The 21,049-nt window shown below is 43.6% G+C and overlaps 1 protein-coding gene and 1 long non-coding RNA gene across 2 annotated transcripts; one reads left to right on the forward strand and one right to left on the reverse strand.

Annotated features, from left to right (window-relative positions):
- The first annotated feature begins 130 nt into the window (after positions 1-130).
- On the forward strand, positions 131-19,068 carry MAU2 (MAU2 sister chromatid cohesion factor). The gene is made up of 19 exons (XM_082779956.1): positions 131-625; positions 708-725; positions 941-1,006; positions 1,703-1,798; positions 3,463-3,557; positions 4,147-4,174; positions 4,644-4,799; positions 5,205-5,351; positions 5,786-5,876; positions 6,547-6,650; positions 7,670-7,747; positions 8,325-8,390; positions 8,697-8,780; positions 9,788-9,837; positions 10,085-10,162; positions 10,619-10,730; positions 11,348-11,438; positions 13,169-13,296; positions 14,636-19,068. The coding sequence occupies exons 1-19, from the start codon at positions 137-139 to the stop codon at positions 14,708-14,710; spliced, it is 2,052 nt and encodes a 683-aa protein (XP_082636082.1). The 5' UTR covers positions 131-136; the 3' UTR covers positions 14,711-19,068.
- LOC309887914 lies at positions 13,314-20,734 on the reverse strand. The gene is made up of 3 exons (XR_014319102.1): positions 20,637-20,734; positions 20,264-20,407; positions 13,314-14,704 (listed from the first exon to the last, which is right to left on the reverse strand). It is a non-coding gene; the product is annotated as an uncharacterized lncRNA (long non-coding RNA).
- Positions 20,735-21,049: the final 315 nt, after the last annotated feature.

Raw genomic sequence — 21,049 nt, forward strand, 5'->3', positions numbered from 1 at the left:
ATAGCAACGCGCGGCGGACTCCAAATCCCAGAATGCCCCGCGCGCACCGCCCCTTCCCCCTTCCCCCTTCCTCCCCCCCTCTCCCCTCCGCCCCCCCCCTCCCTCCCTCAGGCCGTGTTGTCGCGGCGGCCCTGAGATGGCGGCGGTGGCGGCGGGCGCGGCGGCCGGGGCGGCCCCTCAGCAGCAGCCGCCTCCTCCTCAACAACAGCCGCAGCCGACGGCGGGAGGCCCCGGAGGCTCCGGGGAAGCAGCAGGAGGAGGAGGAGGAGGAGGAGGAGGAGGCGGTGGGGGGGGAGCTGGCGGTGGAGGAGGAGGAGGAGGAGGTGGAGGAGGTGGTGGAGGGGGGGGTGCAGGGCCCGGCCCTGGGGCTGGAGCGGGAGGTGGAGGAGCCGGGCCCGGTGGTGGGGCCGGGGGGGAGTCGTGGTACCTGGCGTTGTTGGGCCTGGCCGAGCACTTCCGCACGTCCAGCCCGCCCAAGGTGCGGCTCTGCGTGCACTGCCTGCAGGCCGTGCTGCCCCGCAAGCCCCCGGCCCGCATGGAGGCCCGCACCCACCTGCAGCTCGGCTCCGTCCTCTACCACCACACCCGCAACGGTGACCAGGCCCGGGGGCACCTGGAGAAAGCGGTGAGCCCCTGGGGAAGGGGGTTTCTAGGGTTGGGGTCTTGTCAGTCATGCTCGAGGACTAACCCGCTGTCTTTTCTTGCAGTGGTTGATATCGCAGCAAGTATCCTTTTCCCGGCTGGCAAGGAGAGGTGTTGGAAGAGAGCCCCGCGGACAGAGCCTGGCCCTGGGGATGGGGATTTTTAGCTGCTTGTAATCTGCTTCTGGGCTCGCGGGCCGCTTTCTTGCCGCTTCTGGTGTGTTGAGGAGTTTTGGACGCGGTAGCGTTGCTGTTTTGCAGCCGGTGTTTTAATGTTCGCTTAACTCTGGTGCTGCTAGATCCCGCAGTTCGAGGACGTTAAATTCGAGGCAGCCAGCCTGCTGTCAGAGCTCTATTGTCAGGAGGTGAGTGCGCTGGGACAGGGTCACTCCTGGATCGTTCTGGGGCTGCAGGGCTGCGTTTAACTTCAGTGTCTTTGTTCCTGGAATACCACATAACTATTAATAAAGGGTTTTATGATGTTTTTAGAGGCCATTTTCAGTATAAATACAAAGTACGATAGCATAAACCTGAAACATTTTGTCTGTCTGATTGTAAAAGTTGGTGCTGGAATTGCAACATGGGGCTTCTACAGCAAAAGAAGTTTGCTAGGCCAAATTTTTTTCTTTTTGAGACAAAAACAGGGTGGAGGGGTGGAAATAGAAGGCTTTTTTTTAAGGCTTCTGTTGAATTTATAGGCCCACTTTATTCTTTATCTGTGAAAAGCCTTAACTGTTTTTTACTTTCCATGAAGGAAATGTTTGCCTTTTCTTTCGCGTGCAGGAAAAAAAGAAAAAAGGCACATTGGAATAGCAGCCAAAGGAGTTAAACGGCTAATACTTTTGAACAGATTTTTATTCAATTATTGTCAATTACTGTTGTGTGATTCTGAATGCTGAAAACTTGGTTTTGTTGCTTTTCATGTTTTCAGGTTCCTAACCAGCCCGACTTTAATTAGGGCTCAACACAGAATACGTCTTGTTTTGAAGTTACTGTTCCTGGTGATGGAAATTCCCAGTAGCCTGGTCTCTGGTTGACTCGGGTGTGTGTTTCTGTTTCAGAATTCGGTGGACACAGCAAAACCTCTGTTACGCAAGGCCATCCAGATCTCGCAGCAGACCCCATACTGGCACTGTAGGCTGCTTTTCCAACTTGCAGTAAGTGATTTTATGTTGCTCATCGCGTTACTCTTGCACTGTGGCTGGTAAAACGGCTAGGAAACGTATGTATTGTTCCTTTAAAGGTCTCAGACACCTCTTTATTTTTTCTAACCATGTTAGTGAAGGGACAAAAGTTATGCTATGAAGCAGTGATGTGTTTGGAGAGTACTGACTGCATCAAGGCCCACTTTACCTGTTGATGATGTGACAGATGGGAGAAGAAAACTGGAAGGACCATCCTGTGGGCTCTATCTAATAGCACAAAACTTTATAGAGGGAATGAAATAAAATAACACAGCTTGTAGTGAGGGTAAAGGTTCTCACGAAGCTGTTGGAATTGGAGCTTGCCAGCCTGAAGTGTTGGTTTGATTATTTTCAGCCTAATCTAGTACCTGGAGCAGAATTGGGGTGGGAAAAGCAGGTGGTACAAAGGCCTCCCAGCAATGTTCCTCTTCTGAACTACACTCTAAGCGTGGCACGGTGGCACAGCTCAGACCATTGTTGCTTCTAGGAAAAACTGGCCCATTTTGGAGTTCAAAGCATTTAATGTTTGCAGTGATCTTTATTTTAGCTGTGTAACTACCCTTTAAAATGCTGCTTCCCCTGAGCGTTTAGATGTGTTAGGACAGGATGCTTATCCAGAAAGTTTCCTCTTTGGTGGGAGGAGCTGATTATTGCTGGAGATTTTTTTTTTCCCAGGTTATGCTTTTTCTCAGCTCCTAACGAGCCTCCGGGTGTTTAACACTAGACTTGAGGGAGCTGATTGCTCTTTTACGGGTACTCTGTAGCAGAGATCTGGTTAGCAAGCAATTTTATCTTTGAAGACTCCCTTAACAGTCACCTGTACTTGTCTTTTACCCCTTCCTGATGAGTTTAAACAAGCAGACCAATTTCTTTGAAAAGGAATTGCGAGCCCCTTTGTGTAGTTTAGGAGCGCTGAATTGTGCAGAGCCTTACTTTCCTATCGATTAAAGGACAAACGTTTACTTTGCAACGAGTTAATGCCCGAGTACTCACAAGAAGCTTAAGCATTTTTCTTGGTGCCTATGCTGAATAGGATCCTTCCTCGAAGCTTGACATTCTGTGCTGATTTCTTTTCTGCCTGGTATTTCCTTTCCATCTTTTGCTTGACCACAGGGGGCTGTGCGTCTCATTACCTTGGTGTGTGTTTTTCTACAGTTGTGTGGCTTTGCTACCTGAGCCTGGAAAATGTACAAGAACTGGGAGGCTGGAGGGGAGGGAGAGGTGCTCTGGAGGCTCTGCCATCCTTTTCCCATCACCTGCAACGCATCTCGCAGACTTCCTCTGCTCCTCATGCTGCAGAACACGCTCTGTTGTGTAACTCTGCAAGTTATCCTTGAGCTTTTCCTGTCTGATCTGCACAAGCTCTCGATAAATTATAACAGCTTTGTATTGTGTGAAACCCGGCTGAGAAATTTTCTTTGAAACGTTACAGGCTTTTTCTGGAGAATGTGAGGTGTTCCTGGAAAACGAATCTAAAATCAGATGATATATTTAATGTGCCAGTTTAGCAGTTGTCACTTGTAAAGCACAGCAGTGCTTTATTTGCAATTTTATTTGGAAAAAAGAAAAAAAAAAAAACAGCTCATCGGGCTCTCTAAGAAAAGATGCTGACCTTTTTTGTCCTTTTTTCGTTTCAGCAACTACATACTCTTGAAAAAGACTTGGTATCTGCGTGTGACCTTCTCGGCGTTGGAGCAGAATATGCTCGGGTGGTAGGATCAGAGTATACCAGGTGAGTTCCACTGATGTTGTTGTGTTTTTGTTGTGTGTTTTTTTTTTTGTTTTTTTTTCACCAAAAAAAATGGTTTGATCTGCTTTTATTTAGTGGTGTTGTCTGTGATTGCTACATGGGTTTTGCAGACAGTATTTTTGAGTGTTCTCTTAGATCTGAGAGTTTCTCCAGCTCTAACTTTTTGGGAAAACAAACACAACCAGTTAAGTCTATTAAGACTCTGCAGTGTGTGTTTTTTTTTTTTCAAACTGAACTGTGTTTATTGTCTTGATCAGCAAAAGGTTTCCCAGTAGCCTGTCTTCGGCCTTAGCAGCTATTGTAACTGGAACTGTCCAAGGCTTAGAGAAAAACCTGAAGAGTTTGGGATTTTGATTCCTGGTGCTATTCCGTCTAGCTTTCAAATATGCTTTCTGTGGCAGGTTCTTTAATACTGCTTTAACTATCTCCCTTGAGAAGGAGAGTGGCAGACTTTTCCTTTCCCCCCAAGGTTTTTATTTACAGTCGTGGTCTGGGTAACTTGTTTTTAGGTTTGATTTTTTTAATTTTTATTTATTTTTTTGGATTATGACGTTGTTTTGTTTAATTTCAGAGCACTGTTTCTGCTAAGCAAGGGAATGGTAAGTTGGATGTACTTTCAAAATAAACTACTTGTTCAACTACTGTAATATAAGTTAGAGTGTAACCTGCCTGAACATAGGCTGTTGGTTTTTAAAGAGCAGATAAACATGCAGAATACCTTATATATTCTGTTTTGTTCAGCGAGCAAGTGCAGAATTAAAATATTCCTGAAAAAAGCCTTAAGTCTGCAGGTTTCTTTTGGAATTCTTATGGTTAGTTTCTCCCGCTGCCCTTTATAAACATGACAAATAGATGGGTTATGGAAGGAAAAAAGAATAAGTACAAATTGTTGGAGGCCTTGTGATTAAGGATGAAAATCTGATCATGAAATGGTTGGTGTTCTTGCAAATAGATGTCTTTGCATTTTTATTTTTTTTTAAATAGACTCATCAATGTGCCTGGGTAACTGCGGTTCTCTTAAGTGTTTAAACTGTTCAGAACAAAAGTTATTTTTATTTTAAATTACAGCTCCTTCTAATGGAACGGAAGCTGCAGGAGGTGCACCCTCTCCTTACCCTGTGTGGACAGATAGTTGAAAATTGGCAAGGAAACCCCATCCAGAAAGAGTCGTTACGCGTGTTCTTCTTAGTCCTGCAGGTCACGCATTACCTGGATGCTGGGCAGGTGCGTGCAGAGGGGGAGGACTGGGCAGAGATGACCTCAGAAGCAGCGATACTTCTGATTCTGGGGGATTTTTGCTGCTACACCTGAGTGGTGAAACGACATCCTTTCCTTCTTACCTGAGGAAAGGCTTGCTTTGGTATGCTTGTAACCATGGTGGCCACTGTTCCTTCTCTGTGACATTAGTGGGGATAACAGGCTTTGTGTACTGTTTTGAAAGATGTTTTGAGCATCTGATTGTTGTTAATGCTGGAACTCACTGTTTTGTCATGCTAGCGTAGCGATTTATGCAATAGCTCTGCTCACAAATGTGGAGGTTATTTATTGCCTGGCAAGTTTTCTCCACTGAGTAAATGTTCGTGCATCTGGGCTGCAGCAGCTCTGTCTGAAGTGAATCATCTTTTGCAGGTGAAAAGTGTGAAACCATGTCTGAAACAGCTCCAGCAGTGCATTCAGACCATATCCACGCTGCACGATGATGAAATTCTGCCCAGCAACTCTGCTGATCTCTTCCACTGGCTACCCAAGGAACACATGTGTGTGCTTGTCTACTTGGTGAGCAGCTCTTTTTTACTTAATGTATTGCTAATTAATGGGAAATTGGTTTAAAATGGCCTAGAGCCAGCAGTGATAGATTCTGCAGACCATATGCTGCTTTACATAACACTGACAGTTTAATTCTGCCACAGCATCTGTGAGAATATTGCTTTCAGCGATGTCAGGGTTTGAAGAGACTGTGCAAGAAGTCTGGAAGCTGGAATATAACTTTATTAATATCCAAGCCAAACAACTCTACTTTGTACAAGTTGATTGGATTCTTGACTTCACATTCCTGAAACTAATTACCTCACTTCTTGAATTTGAATTTATTCCTAATTGATGTCAAAATTCAGTTTAAAAAGACTGGTAGCAGAGGAGTTGTGTGAATGCCCAGACTTCTCCTCACTGCTAAGAAAACTTTTTGTAATCTTTCCCATCCTCTCCGGCAGGTGACAGTGATGCATTCCATGCAAGCAGGGTACCTGGAGAAGGCTCAGAAGTACACAGACAAAGCACTAATGCAGCTAGAGAAGCTAAAAAGTAAGGATGAGGGTTATAATTTAGCTGATGTCTAAGATTCCTTTATTTGTTACTAATTTAAATTTTAGAAAAGAAAGATTCGGGAAGCCTATTTAGCTCACTAGGACAGGCGGCTATCAGTCTGTTTGTACTGCATTTAAGAACTTTGTTGTGTTTTATATCTTTATTTATTCATTTTGATTTTTGAATTACTTTGACTGTTGAATACAAAAACAGAATTTTGGGGAGGTTTATTCTTGTAAATTGAGCTGTAAACGCGTGCATTTTCTTGGTGCATTTCTCAGTGTACCCATCTTTGGTTATCCAATTTTTTTCTTCTCTAAACCAAGCACGTTTTCCTGATGGCTTTTTCCTCAGCTGGTGTTCAGACTCCCATTCCTGACAGTTCAGGAATTGATTTTGTTGGTGATGGTGGTGATTGGTTTGGTTAAACCTGTGCCATCCTTGTAATGGCACGTGGAAGTCGAGATGGGTGGTACGCTGACTCTTCTGACCCTAGAGGGTCCAGCCAAAGACATTGCTCTAGATTTGCACAAACGAGTCTTTGTGCTGAGGTCCTGCTGAGCCACCTGCGATTCGAGAGGCTGGCCAGGTGCAGTAGAGGCTGTGTGGTGGGGATGTTCCTATTGTCTTGACTTCACTTACTGAATTACCTCTGTTCCCTCTTCAGTGTTGGACTGCAGTCCTATCTTGTCGTCCTTCCAAGTTATTTTGTTGGAACACATTATCATGTGTCGGCTTGTCACAGGACACAAAGCCACAGCGTTGCAGGAGGTAAAAATGGGGTTTGACCATTTTCCTGGTTGTGGATGTGTGCAGTTACAATTTAAAAATTTTGGTTTTGAGGAAGATTCTTGGGTTTAGATGGGGATTTCAGCAGTGCTGAACTACTAACAGATATGGTCAGGCCTGATGGTGCCATGGAATTAGCCTCCTCTTAAATTATTTGGTTTAAGAACATTTTGGAGTTGCTCGTGGAGTCAACAGGAATTGACGAGTGGCTAAAACGGGCACCTTCTTCCTGACTGTGGTTGGCAATCTGACCCTGGTGTCTTTTCCCTTTCCCTCAGGTTCTTCACTGAGAGTGGCTCTGAACTCTTCCCCTTTTATTTCCTCTTTGTGTTCCTGTCTTGTCCAAGTGTTTCTCTGCTTTTAAGGGTCCCTGACTTTCTGTCCTTTCTTCCTCTTGGAGAGTTTGGGGGAAGGAAGGAGGGGTTTGGTGTTCTCTAATGTGAGAACAAATTGCATGCTTTTTTTCCCATTCTCTCAGGCATTTTTAATTCCTGTTTGTCCACCCCTTATTTATAGGATATATGGCTGCATCATCTCAACCTCTTTTGTCAGTCTTCACATGAATGTACTCTGGGGGGTAATTAGGCAGTTAAAGGAGTAGTCATTGGTTCTGGCTCATAAAGCTCATCACAAGCACATAGCCTTCAGAAGATTTGGATTCTGGTTTTTCTATTTCATGCCAACTCAGATTCTGAGCGTTTCAGAACAGATCTGCTACTTCGTTTGCAGGTGGTGCCACCATATGGTAGAGCTGCTGCAAAGCAAATAATTCAAAACCAGTTCTAGTGTGCGTCTGTGTGGGAGGAACGTGCATGGAGCAGTGTGTGTTCGTCAGCTTGAAGCATGTCTAGCCTCTGCTTTTACCTAAGAGTGTGACTAATGATTCTGGAACCAATCTCTGAAGCATATTGAATGACATCTATGATGCAGTCAGATGGATAGAGGGCAGAAATCAAAATGGAGAGAAGAAATCTTAAAGACCTATTATTCTTTTCCAACAGATTTCCCAAGTCTGTCAGCTCTGCCAGCAGTCCCCCAGATTGTTCTCTAATCACGCTGCCCAGCTGCACACTCTATTAGTAAGTGTCTACAATTAGTAGTAAACTCTTTGTAGGGCTGTACCCAAGACTCACTGAACAGTCACCAGTAACTGACGAGGTCACAGTGATGCAGACAGCAAAATTTCCTGCTGAGCAGTAGGGTCTGCTGTATTGATTGCCTGTCCTGCTGTGGGGGCTCACTGCCAGCGTTGCTGTCAAAGTCCTAAATCCCCTTTAGAATAGGTGACCCGTGGCATGATAATTAGTACACAGCATAAACACACACGATTTATACTGTGTGTGTTTGAGACAGTGTGTTGGGGTACTGGGTAAGGGGAAGAATTAATCATCACTGTTTGATTATTACAAGAAATTAAGAGTTTGGTTTTTTATACAGCAATGGGGCTTTTTTTTATTACAGGATTATACTGTTTGGAAGCAGTTTGTATAGAAATTTGTTTTTTCTCAGAACCAAACAAAACTAAGATTTATTGTTTAACTTTTTCCTGCTAATATCCTAAGATTTCTGTGGTTTTGTGCATGCCTTCCTTCTTAGCATTCCAGGCTTGTTATAATTGTGTTATATATTATCTTAGAAATGTCATGTCTTCTACAGGGGCTCTACTGCATTTCCGTTAACTGCATGGACAATGCAGAAGCACAGTTTACGACAGCACTGAGGGTAAGGTTTTCTTCTCAAAATATTTACTGTGGTGGTTCAGTGTGGAGTTGGGCTTGTTGCAGTTGTGTGGGTCACTGAGTTGAGGTTGGAAGAGAAATCTGGAGACTGTCTGTGTTAGTTGCATGAGTTCAGGTTTTTATTTGCTGGACACAGCTCAGGTCAGGATTCGTTAATAGCCAAATATCAGACACTAAATCTGATTATATTTTTTGTCTCTGTGTATATATTAAAGGAGAAGATGGGGTGAATTCTGGGTTGGATGCTGGAGGCTTTTGACTGTACTAATGGTGTGTTTGTTCATTTCAGCTCACTACACACCAAGAGTTGTGGGCATTTATTGTGACAAACTTAGCCAGCGTGTACATCAGGGAAGGCAACCGGCATCAAGAGGTAAGCTGCTTGCTGGGTTCTGGCTGTAGTTTTAAAAGTCAGAACATTCTCGGGAGAGAGAGAGAGAGAGATGCTACTGTGCTTGGGTTATTCTTTTTCTGGGCATTTTTGCAGAATAGTGCCTTGTCTGGCAGTCAAGCAACTCCATAATCAGGTTAGTGTCAAGTAATAGTAGGGAGCCGGTGGTATCAGCTGGCATAGCTGCAAACCACCAAAGCTGCGCATTCTGGATCATACATGGAATTCTCTACAGCACTGGGAAGGAAAACTTCCAGTTCCCAATGCAGAGTGTGTGGTTAACGCTGTCATCTTGACTCATTCAACCTCTTTGCTTTGGTTTCCATCTTAAGGGTTTTATTAGATTACATAAAACCAAGTAAGATTTAGCTAAACATTTAGCCAGAAATAGGTATATGCATCGTGTGTGTTCCTTTTTATTCAGCAGTGTGCCAGAAGCAATATTAATACAAAAATACAGCTGCCTGCAGTCTTCCAGGGATGTGTTTGATCCCTCTGAAGTAGTTTTCTGGAGACATGTTTGCAAGTCTCTTGTGAAGAAGCTATAAATGAACTTCTTCATCAAGCTCGCAGCACTTACTATTATTTTTGCCTCCTAAGCTTTTTAACGAAGCTTTTTCGTTTGTTTTTTCCTTAGTTGATTTCTGGTTTTGATTAAATAACTACTCTGTTACAGTATTTGTACCTTGAGTGGCTCAGTTAAATAACCACTAAAAGTTTTCATTACTATTTTATAGCAACTTCTGTGAAGTTTAAGAAAGTATATTTTGCGTAAAACTATTTTGGGGCCAAAATGAATATGATAACCCGTAGTGTTGGAATGTTTGTGCTATGATTTAACCAATACAAAGTAAACTTCAGTGCCGTTGTAGTGACTTGGACCATTTTGATTTGATATGCACTTCTCATAAAGAACACTTGCTGTCGATACCAGAAGCCTCTGTATGTCAGAAGCACTGATTATCTTTCTTTCCCCTCTCATTTTGTAGCTTTACAGCTTATTGGAAAGGATAAATCCAGACCATAATTTTCCTGTGAGGTGAGAGTTCCAGAAACTATTTGCATGCTGATGTCGCATTGGTGATGGCAATACTGGATTTGTCTCAGGCTTTTTTTACAAAGAAAACAAAACAATCAACTTCTTTTCAAGGCAGAAGTTCTGACCAGGCATTAAAAGTAATGTTCTGTGTGGAGATTTGATCATTAGGCAAATTCCTAGAAACCTGTCTGTAATGCATTTAATCACTGTACCATTCCTGGATTTCAACGTGTTGCTTTGTTCGTAGCTCTCACTGTCTTCGAGCAGCAGCTTTCTACATCCGAGGTCTGTTCTCCTTCTTTCAAGGACGATACAATGAGGCAAAGTGAGTATGACTCGGTGCACTCGGGAGGTGGGGAAAAAAGGAGAAACTAAATCAAGCTTTTAAAATAAAAAGGAAAACCCAGAGGCCTTGCTTTCAAACCTCCTGGATCTCCCTGTGGATTTAGTCGACCTCCTGTTTCACTTAGGGCAAATACCACAAAACTGTTTGTTTTAGATCTCTTTGCTTCCGAATAGTAATAATAATATTGGTGCGGTGTTCTGCAGTGGCACATCTGAAAGAAAAGCTTTTCAGAGGAGCATCTGTACTGTAGTCATTTTCGTTAAATGAAAGGTGAGGTTTGGGAATGAAGTGCTTTGTTTAAGGTCACCTGCAGCACACATTTATTCCTGAGCGCTAATATTTGCCAACTGGATTAACTTGGTTCTTGATGATGCTTCTTACACATTGGAGGGAAAGTCGAATTTTTAAAACACTTTATTTCTTCTGTTTTGGTAGACGATTTTTGCGAGAGACACTGAAAATGTCAAATGCAGAAGATTTGAATCGATTAACAGCGTGTTCTCTAGTACTCCTGGGTCATATATTCTATGTGTTAGGGAATCACAGGGTAAGCAAGCCTTCACTGTGTCTGGTATTACTATGTAAGTGTTTGACTTGTGATTCTTTCTCCTGAAAGAAAATCAGGACTCTTCCTGAAATTAATCTTGTTTCAAGAACGCTTGTGTATTGGTATCCCACGGAAAGCTGGCAGCTTATTGACTTACATAATTCTGCAGCTGCAATTTGCACATTTAATAACACTTTTAAACAAAGTAGTACTGTTTGGAGTCTATTGTAGAAGTGTGTGTTTCTATAATGCCTGAAATCACTCGAAAAAAGGAGCAGAATAAAAGACAAATAACATCATTCAACTGGATTGTTTGGAAGGAATTGTGGGTACAGGCTCTTCTGAATTCTCATCATATGCCAGAACGCATGAAATATTTCTATTATCTTGCACAACATCAAGGCCATAATTCCTAGGACAGAGCAAAATTCCAGACAGATTTAGATGATGTATTTGGGTTATTGTCCCGTTAAGTGTTTCAACTAGTTTGCTGGAACATAGCAGCAGTTAAATTAGGTAAATTTTCTGTCACAAATTGCACATCTCCTATGTATTATATATTTGTGAGGGGGGAAAAAAAAAATACATGTTTTATGTTGATATCTGCTCTTCACCAGGAAAGTAATAATATGGTAGTGCCAGCCATGCAGCTTGCAAGCAAGATACCAGATATGTCTGTGCAGCTGTGGTCTTCAGCTCTGTTGAGAGGTAAGTTGGGAAAAGGTCTTGTACTTAAAATAAGTGGCAAAGAACCCTTTGCTACTAACTGCTGTTCAGTATGGGGATGTATGCTAACGCCAGCGTTCACTGAGGACACTAAATGGTGCCTGGATTTGTGAAATACTGATAGAAGTGCAAGAAGCTTTTTGCTTTTTTTTGAGTTATTGATTTTCATCCCCATCAGCATCCTGTTTGGTGCAGCACTGATGTACTCCGGTTGCTTTTCCCTGTGGGCTGTAAGGCTCCTGGGGGGAAAGAGAGGCCCTGCAAACCTCCTGCGTGGCTGTGAGTGGTGTGGGGCAGCAGGCAGGTTTCCCTGCTGTGGCTGGATGACAGCTTGCAGTATCCAGGGCTGAAGTGGTGACTGGAAAGGGTTCCAGCTCACGCCCGTGCAGGGTCCATTCTGCTGCTGCTGCGCTCTGCTTTGAATGCAGTTCCAGCTGTAGTAAACATTTGATTAGGTTTTGCTCCTGTGTGGGGGCTTTAATAAATACAAGAGGCTATTATATCACTTTATATATAAATATTGTTTAAGCTGACTTACATAGGCCCCAGGATGCTTTGTTCAAATATTGACTAGCTTCTTGGCAGACCGTCAACTTTAATGCTGCAATTGATTTGCTTTCGCTAGAAAATAAAGCAGTAACTCTACCCTTTTTCCAAGAACTTACCCTGCAGCTTCAATTTATATTAAATTGTCATGTTTACTATAAGCATGGTGCCGTGCATTGAGTTCTGCTTTGCTGCTGCCTTTGCTGCAAAACTGCTTCTAGGCAATTGAAATAACTTCTCTCATTCATTTCAATGCGGTAGTTCACATACAAAACATGCCAATAATACCATGAAGAACATGCTCTAGATGAAACACTATCCCTTGTTCAGCTGTCGTTGCCTCCTCTTGGATCCACTAGCCTGCAAAGAGTGAGAGGCCTAATTTCCATTCTATTTTCCATTCTGCTTTGATTCTTCTAAAGCTTTCTCTATAGAACCAATTACCTTCTTTTTTGAAGAAAAAGTGCTAAATCAGAAATAACAAAATGCCAACACATGTTCTTCGATAGGAGGTGCATTGTCTCAGCCCCTACCACACTATACTACTTATAATTTTTAGCTGAAATTGTGATACTCAGGAGGTTACCAGTCTTAAATCTGATTGGGCTAATACCTCTGAGTCAACCTTAGAAAACAAAAAAAGACACTAGGATCAGCTTTCAGTATATGCAAAGTGGCAAGTTCTGAATTCCCCCAAAAGAAAGGTTTCAGTTTAAAAAAAAAGTTCCTTGACCTCTGAAACCCATGTGGTCGCATCGCAGATCTGCGGTGAGAAACTCGTGAGTCTCTCTTGTTCCCACTAGATGGTGCTAGAAGCTAAAAGATAATGCAAAGGGCTCAGGGGCTTTCATTGGAGTGAGTTTTTTTTTTTCCTTTTAGAAGTATTACGGTGTTATTTTTAAGGATTGGAAAGTAAAATAACACCAAATCCCGCAGTGTGCACTGCCAGTACTATTAGAATAAGGAAGGTTTCATGTTCTCTGCATGCCCCTGCTTCTCTTAAAAGGGGTTTTTATTCTGAAATTAGATGAGGTTGGTATATTGGCTGTTTAAATTAATTCATTAAATAAATACAGGGAACAGTCTTCTCAGATAAGAGAGCTGATCAGTCAAAAACAGGTATGAACAGTGCTTTCTGGTGAGCGGACGATGCTCTTGTCTTTCAGACCTGAACAAAGCCTGTGGAAATGCAATGGACGCACATGAGGCAGCGCAGATGCATCAAAACTTCTCACAGCAGCTCCTCCAGGACCACATCGAGGCATGCAGTCTTCCAGAACACAATTTAATCTCGGTAAGGGATCTTCATCTTTCAATTAATGAGTGTTCTTGAGGCAAAACACTGTGCTTTGCTTTCCTTTACTATTCCTGTGAGGTCTTGTGTTTCCTAAAACTATTTTATTGGTACTCCAGAATTGTTTATTTACTTTTTATGGCTTTTGTAGCAGGTAGCCACTTCATTTTGGTGACAACTGTCACTTTTGAAAGAAATTTACTATGTAGTCAGGTTTAATTTTATTGTTCAGATCACCCAATCAACCTTGTTATGGGGAATGCTTTATTGTACACTGCCAGAAGTACAGTTTTTATTGATATTTCAGCTTTTATGAGTGCTCTCCTTATCTATAAATCTAAATTTCCAGTTAATACGATATTTGATGTCTGTATAGCAATTAGATTAAGGTGTAACTTTTTGTGGACTTCAAATATCGATGTTCTTCCTGTCAGGAACTTTCAACATTGTTTAAAAAATGCTGAAGGCTTTTCTACACTGGAATCCAGCAAGGGTCTGAGATAACTTACTGTTTTAGAGTGAAACAATGGCCAAATGTGAAGTCAAGGTGCAAGGAAATTTGACGTCTTTTTCCCAACATTTACTTTTGGGGAGAGGAAAGGGGGAAAAGGAGGCCAAGAGGAAGAAGCAAATTGCTGGCTTTGGTCACAAAGGGATCCTGAGACCCATGGGTTTTTGTGGTGTGGCCCATGTTGGGAAATGCCCACGGCCAGATGCCTGGGGGCCAGGCACAGAGACTGGAGGCTGCAGCCTCGCCGTCTTTGCTTGCCATTGCTGGTAATGCATAACCCACGCTAGATTAAATATATGGAGGGGAAAGAAGGTTTAAAAAAGAAACATTAAATTTGCCCATTTCAGAAGATTTTGATAAATCTGAGAGGAAAATATTCTAGTGATGAAATAGGTGAGAACCAGAGGCTTTGCTCACTCTGGAAACACTGCGGCTGCAGTGTAGTCCCGGCTCACACAGACACATCCAAATTTAGGTGCACCCTTTGTGCAAGTCACGGTTTCCCCTGTTGGGACTGTCAGACTTCACCTGTAAGAGCAGGAAATGCTTTCACTTGATTGCCATTCAGCCTGGATTCCTCCTGGCAGTCAGCTAGGTTTGGAATGACAGGCATGTGGAGTGGCTGCAGTTCAAAAGAAATACCAGCCCAGGGAACTCCACGTGTGCGAAACAAAGTCAAACCTGACCCTCAACTTCTTGTCCTGAAATCTTTAATTATCTCAAGGTAGTGAATGTCTGTATGGCGAGCTCCTTCCTCTGGCATCGCTGCCATTCCTCTTCTCCCCGGGTAGAGGCTGTAGGATTTTCATGCTGTTTGTTATCTTTCAGTGGACAGATGGACCACCTCCTGTACAGTTCCAGGCACAGAACGGACCCACCACCAGCCTGGCCAGTCTCCTGTGAAACAGAATAACTATCAGGACAGTGTGTTTAAACAGAAACAAGCAAAAAAGCCAAAAAAAAAAAATAGGAGAAAAATTCATTGCAAAATCTTTTCTTCAAAGAAAAGGCAGCAAATTCCTCTTCTAGTGAGGGCCTTGTAGGAAACGGATTGCATAAAGACAACGTACATTTCATAGACTTGCAAAGTGAGAAGGGCATTTTAAGCTGCTTTTACATAATATGTGTGAATATACAGCTAGTGTGTATATATCTACTGGTTGTAATCTGCTTTCCTCTTACTGAGAATTAAGGTTTAGTCCAAAGGACACTTGTTCCTTAAATTGTTAGATACTTGCTTTTTAAAAAATTGTCACAGCAAACGAAGAGGACTTGCACAGTTTGGAATACCAATTGTATTCTAAATACTTAAACCTTCCCTGAAGTATGATGCATGCCAGTTTTAATGTTTTCTGTGCCCTTCCACTCCTGGGAACAATGGGATTAAATCATGATTGATTGTAGGGTGCCCTAAAGTTCTAAATTTAGCTTCTGAGGTAATATTCTTTCCTCTTCATTGTGTGCAAGTCATTGCCAGCGCTGTTTGTAGCCTTGCAGTGAAGGTAACGCTGAGGTCGGTGAGATCTGAGTTCTGATGGACGGGGTGTTTGCAGCCAGGGGTGAGTTACGCTCCTCGGGGTGGCCTCCAGGCTGAGCAGAGCAGGCTTGCACTGTCACCAGAGGAGCCGATTCCATGTCCTGGATTCATGAGTCTGTGACAGTACGTGCCACCACTTGGTCCTCATGAGGGTCTCTTCCTTCTTTCTCCCTGCACTGTTGATGCCCAGACCCCCAGGGTAAGGCAGAACCACAGCTCTTTCCGTCTCTGCTACTTCACAGTGATTTGTACTAAAGGAGGAAATTTCTCCTCCTCCTGTCTAGGCCAAGCAACTGGGAAGCAGCATTTTGAATCTCTACTGCAGCCTCACCAAGGCAAGGCAGCATCTGTGCCTTAATGATTTTCACAAACGATTGAAGTGAGTTAAACTAGGTGGTTGAAAGCCAAATCCGATAGAAGCAAGAGGCTTACGAGAAAAATTAAACTCTAGTCTTGCACTTGGCAAAACCGTACATTTCCAAAGCTTTTTTTTGTGCTAGTGTTCCTGGTTTAGCTCAGTTTTTTTGAACTCTTCAGCTGGTTAGGCTCCCTGGATTTGCCTGTGCTTCTGCAGCTGTCCTGAAACAGGAGAGGCACGGCCCAAGTTTGTTCTGTAGGAAGCAGTACAGAAATTGTTAATTCCACGAAGCACCGGCAGCCTTATAGCAAGGATCTGTGCCGGTCCGTTGTAGTGTGATGTAAAGGCTTGTGGGGTCAAATAAAGGTGTTTTGCTCCCTTCATAGCCCTGCATATTTATCTCCCAATTTTAAAAGGGAAGGGGAAAGGAATCTGCTAGACAAGTTCCTTTTGTAGGGCTTTGTGTGATTGCTTTTTTTTTTTTTTTTTTTTTGAAAGAGAAGGAGAATGTTTTCAATGAAATATTTGACCCCTCAAACATTTAGAATTTATGGTAAAAACAGTCCTGTGAAACCTGTATTTAATGGTCATTCTTTTTGGTCTTTTTTTTTTTTTTTTTTTGCTCATTCTTTTTTTTTCTGTCTAGCAACAGCTCACACAGACACCTGCACTTTATAATCTGAACCCCTCAGTTTTAACCACTGACTGATACAAAAGGGACACGTTCTTGTCCAAGTACCAAAACAAGATGTTTTGCTTCCTCTATCAGATGTGATGGTGGTTTAGCTTCTGTTCTCAGTTACTCTCGCAGAAGCTGTGTGTCCTTTAGGCCTTTAGGAAAAACGCAACCTCAATATTCGTGTAGGGAAAGAATATGATTAGGGTTGCAAGAAGAAAGCTCAACGCCATTTGAAAGTCTCACGTATTCCCTAAAAACTCCCAAAGAAAGGGAAGCTGTGAGCTCTGTTACTGTCCAGGGTAGTTGCAGATAGCAGGTACAGGCAGAATCCATGTGGATAGGAGCTATTTTGTGTTGCTTGCTGCAGTGTTTGTCGAGACAGAGCATCCTGTGTCTGCCAGAAAGGTTGCGTACAGGTCCTGTGCCCTCAAACTCTGCTGGTGTGGTGCAGCTTCCAGGTGAGAGGAGGTCGATTTTGGTTGGGAATGGTCAGGTTAATTCCACCTTAGGAATATTGATACCACATGGACTTTAGGTCTTTATTTTATTTATGTATGGGAAGTAGTATCTCTTCTGGGCTGTTCCCTCTACTGAATGCTCTCAGGAAGTCACTTGGGTTGCAAGAAAGTCCGTGCCTGTTTTAAGCACCTAAATGCCATGGGGGTTTTCTCAGCAGTGCTCCTAGCAGCTGAGGAATGACAACTAACTGAAAAAGGTAGTACCCGAGTACTTTAAAATTTGCCAGTCCCATCCAAATAATACAGATTTATTTTCTTCTGTCACCCAATCTGAGGCTGTTTAGCTGATACATATCGATGGCAACTATACTAAATCACTTCAAATGTTGGCCAAAAAAGCGCTGCTCCTATAAGGCAGTACTTAAAATTTCAAAACGTAATTATAACAACTCTGGAGAGCTGTGGTTTGAGCTGAGTTTAAGTAAAGCATTTGCAGCAAGCAGGATATCCAAGTGCCCGTGCAGGCAGCTGCATCTCCCGAGCTTTCCTTCCAGCTCTGGGAGCTGCGTTGCCCAGGTCTGTGTTACGGGAGAGTGTTTGCAGTGGCAATTTTCTGGCTCCTCGTTGCGCAAACTAGGCTGCTTTGTAGTTCAAATCCCTTGCCGGTCTGTTCTCAGGAGGGAAGGAAGTACTTGAGGGAAAGGCTTGCCTGCTCGCTTCTGATGTAAGTACGCTCAGGTTTTCACCAGGAACCACTAGCCAAGTGTGGTAGCTGAACTTGGAATGTCAGGAAGAAGAACCTGGGCTTTCCCGGTGTGTGAGGAGCCAGCTTCACCTGGGCTTTCCTTCCGTGCAGAGTGGCGCCTCGGGCTGAGCCGAGGCATTGACCCACAGCCCTGCGGAGCTCAGAACTCAGCTCCACCTCCAAAGTCCTCTTCCCGTCACAGAACTTCAAAAATCATGTAAATTTGAAAATAACTTGGTGATTTTCTATCTCTGAAATTCAATGTACATTTGTTACAATGTACAGTGCTTTTTAACTACACTTGTATATTAAATTATTTAATAGTTTTTGCTTTTCAGTATCTTTTGTATGTAGCAGAGATTTAAACAAGGACCTCATAACTGAAGTTCTTCCTAATTTTTGAATGCGTATGTAAAGTTGAACAGAAAACTAGAAGTTTACAGTTTACAATGTTCTGTTAAGTGCTTGGTCTGTCTAACTTGATTTGAACAACATATTTCTAATCTTTCTTGTCCGATCATTCTCTATGAAAACAAACATGAAGTCTTTTATGAACTTCTAAAAAAAATTATTCTTCTAAAGATGTAATTTAGAAAACTGTACAGTTTTTTCTCTAGTATTTTTAAATGAGTAGCGAGAACTTAAAACAGAAGCATCTAATCACTGTTTTGTAGATAGTGTAAAAACTTATGTATGTATAGAGAATGCAGTCTGAAGAACAGTGTTTGCCTGTTGTGTTTCATTTCCTACAGCATGACCATCAGAAAGGCCCATGTACATAGGAAATTGGATCAGGGGGTTGGGGGATTTAAAAACGAAAAGGAGAAAAAAAAAAAAAAAGAAGACTTCATCTCCTGTCATCCCATACGTGCACTCAGTGACACCGTGAGCAGAACTTGACAAAATATTAGGGCCTTAAGTTGTGACGCTGCCTATAGACACATGGGGGTACAACTTATTCCGTGTTGCTCCACCACTTTGATTTTTCTCAGTTTTCCAATTTGCCAGAAAGTCAAATTATGATTGAAAGGGTACTGTGATGTCCCATTTTACTTTACTGACCTCTCCAAATCATGCCGAATGAACCTGTTTCCTTAGTGTACGGCAGTTCTGGCCACAGGGGTGAGAACTGCTGAGCAAGAGGAAGCCCAGCCGGTAGTTTAGGCTGTGCAGAACACTTGGAGAAATCAGGATGAAATAACACCTGTCTGTGCTCTTCTACTGTCTGTCTTAGCAAGTGTATTTAATTGTTTCCTGCAGTGAACTTTTAAATGTTATGTCGGGTTTGTACAATGTATTGTTAAGTGTTTGTAGTTCTCCATAAGTAGCAGGATGTGTACCTTCTGCCAGTGCTCCTTTCCCAAGCTGTAAATACAGTAACTCGTGTAATGGGATGGAACCAGGGGCATTCGTTTTTGCCTTTGTTTCCTCTCGTTTTCTATATTAGAAGAATTTTTAAATAAAGTTTAATTTTACTTCTTCTAGCAGCTTGTAGAACACTAATTCCTTAAGTTAATCTGCCGGCAGCCCTGCCTATGAAGGATGCGTTTTGTGTGGAGGGCAGGAGGCCGTGTGTGCTCGTCGGTGCACGAGGAGCAGGCTACCTGGGGAGGTGGCGGGCAGGGAGCCACGGGGCCCGCAGCTGGCATGCCTGTGCCGTGGGCGAGGGCTCCTGCCCTGGAAGGAGAACCAGAATTTCCTGACTGGGATCGTCCGCCCGACTCCTCGCCTCAGCAGTGCTGGAGAAGGGGCTGAGGGTGGCGAGGAGCGTGCTTTAGGGACTGCTGCTGGAGCCCTGGCACATGTCTAGGGTAAAACAAGGCTGCTCTGGATTCGTTCAACGTCTGGGATTATTTTTTTTAATTTAGTGTAGGACAGAAGTATTTCTCACTGCGTTCAGGAAGGATACTGGCTACGCTTGATCTTCATAGATAGGATCTGGTTTACAGGAAGACTGCTTTTTGGTCTCTTTTTTCCAAAATTTAAATGTTTCTGGCAGGTACTTTGACATTTAGAACTTAAAGTTAAAAGGAAGAAGATGCTGAACTGATTCGTCTGCAAGTGAAACTTTGAAGAAACTAAAAATTTTAGAACTTACTGTGTACCATCTCCAAAACATTATCTGAGCTGCTAAACTAGTGCCTTAATTTCATCCTAGATGCAAGAGTAGGTTTTGTTCCAACAAGTTACTCTCTTTGTGAAAATTTTAACCCAAGTGACAGCCTTGGGGAAAAAAAAATATTGACAGGTTTCTGCAAATAACTTCACCCAGCTGCTGGGTGATAGAATCTTGTGCTAGACCTGCCCTAAAACTCTGCTGGTGACACAGGGAGGGAAATGGAGATACACATCTGTGTGGTACTGGTGGATTAAAGCATCCCTTCAGAGGGATCCCAGCCTCAGTGCTTCACCACGAAGTTTTGAATGGCCTGAGGTGAAGCCAGGAGCTGTTGGTGCTTTGTAAGTCATCAACCAGAGCAAGAACTGGTTGTGAGCTCTGCTGTTAACCCTTTCACCGTGTGTAACGAAAGGGGGTGGTAAAGGGTGGGGGAAGGCACTTTCTAACGAAAATTGTAGTCAGGATTTTAGAAAGGATATTGAACACAAAGTTAACACAAATTGTGGATCTCCAGAGTGGAAAACAGCTCGAAAAAGCTGGGTACGTTGGAATTTTCCTACCATGAATACAGGATATGCTCCAGGAGCAGGTACTGGGCGATGAGATGTGGAGTCTCGTTCTGGTTCTGCTCTTTTCTTGTAAAAGCCTTGATTGCTCGCCTTCTGCTTTCACTTCCCCGCTTCAGCAAAGGGAAGCACACTGACCTGTGCTTATTAAACGTACAGATTATGAATGAAAATAAATAAGCGTTATTTCTTTTTTTACCCTTTTGAAACCAGCGCCTAAATAACCTCGTGGAAAGACGCATCCCGCCCTGCCAACTGCCTCAGCTGCTTGTGGAAAACACCCGGTGGAAAAACGGTGCTGGAATTACGAAAAACGTGGCGGGAACCGTGCTTTATCCCCCCCCCCTTCCCCCCCCCAGCTTCTAACCTTGCTTCACCCGAGACTTTATTCTCCCTTTCTCGAAGCGGCAGCACCGAGTAGCAGGTCCCGAGGGGTTAACGGGTGTGTGTGTGTGGGGGGGGGGGGGGGGGTAATTAACCTAATTAACGCCCCTCTGAGGAGAGCCGCGGGGGTTCCTCAGCTTTCCGCCGGAGGTGCGGCGGCGACGGGGAAACGCCGGAGCACCCCTGCCCTAGATGAGGGGAAGGAAACGGGGCTGAGTCACCGCCGCCCCTATCCGCGGCCCCAGCCCGGCCTGCGCGGGCGGATAAGGGCGGCCGCGGCCCCTCCCCTCCCCGCGGGCCGCCCGGCCCTCAGGCGTCCCCGCTCCCCGGGGGCGGTCAGCCCCGCGCCTCACGGCCCGGCCCCGCCCCCTCCGCTCTCATTGGCTCGCCTCACCC

Source organism: Aythya marila (genome assembly GCF_965140915.1).
Source record: "Aythya marila genome assembly, chromosome: 27".
Classification (NCBI taxonomy): domain Eukaryota; kingdom Metazoa; phylum Chordata; class Aves; order Anseriformes; family Anatidae; genus Aythya; species Aythya marila.

What these genes read in the sequence shown, in the direction of transcription:
- MAU2 (XM_082779956.1), top strand. Translation starts at nt 137, where the DNA reads ATGGCGGCGGTGGCGGCGGGCGCGGCGGCCGGGGCGGCCCCTCAGCAG. An exon ending in CAGAGCTCTATTGTCAGGAG is followed by an intron (nt 1,007 to 1,702) that starts GTGAGTGCGCTG and finishes TTTCTGTTTCAG; the next exon opens with AATTCGGTGGACACAGCAAA. An exon ending in GTCTTCAGCTCTGTTGAGAG is followed by an intron (nt 11,439 to 13,168) that starts GTAAGTTGGGAA and finishes CTTGTCTTTCAG; the next exon opens with ACCTGAACAAAGCCTGTGGA.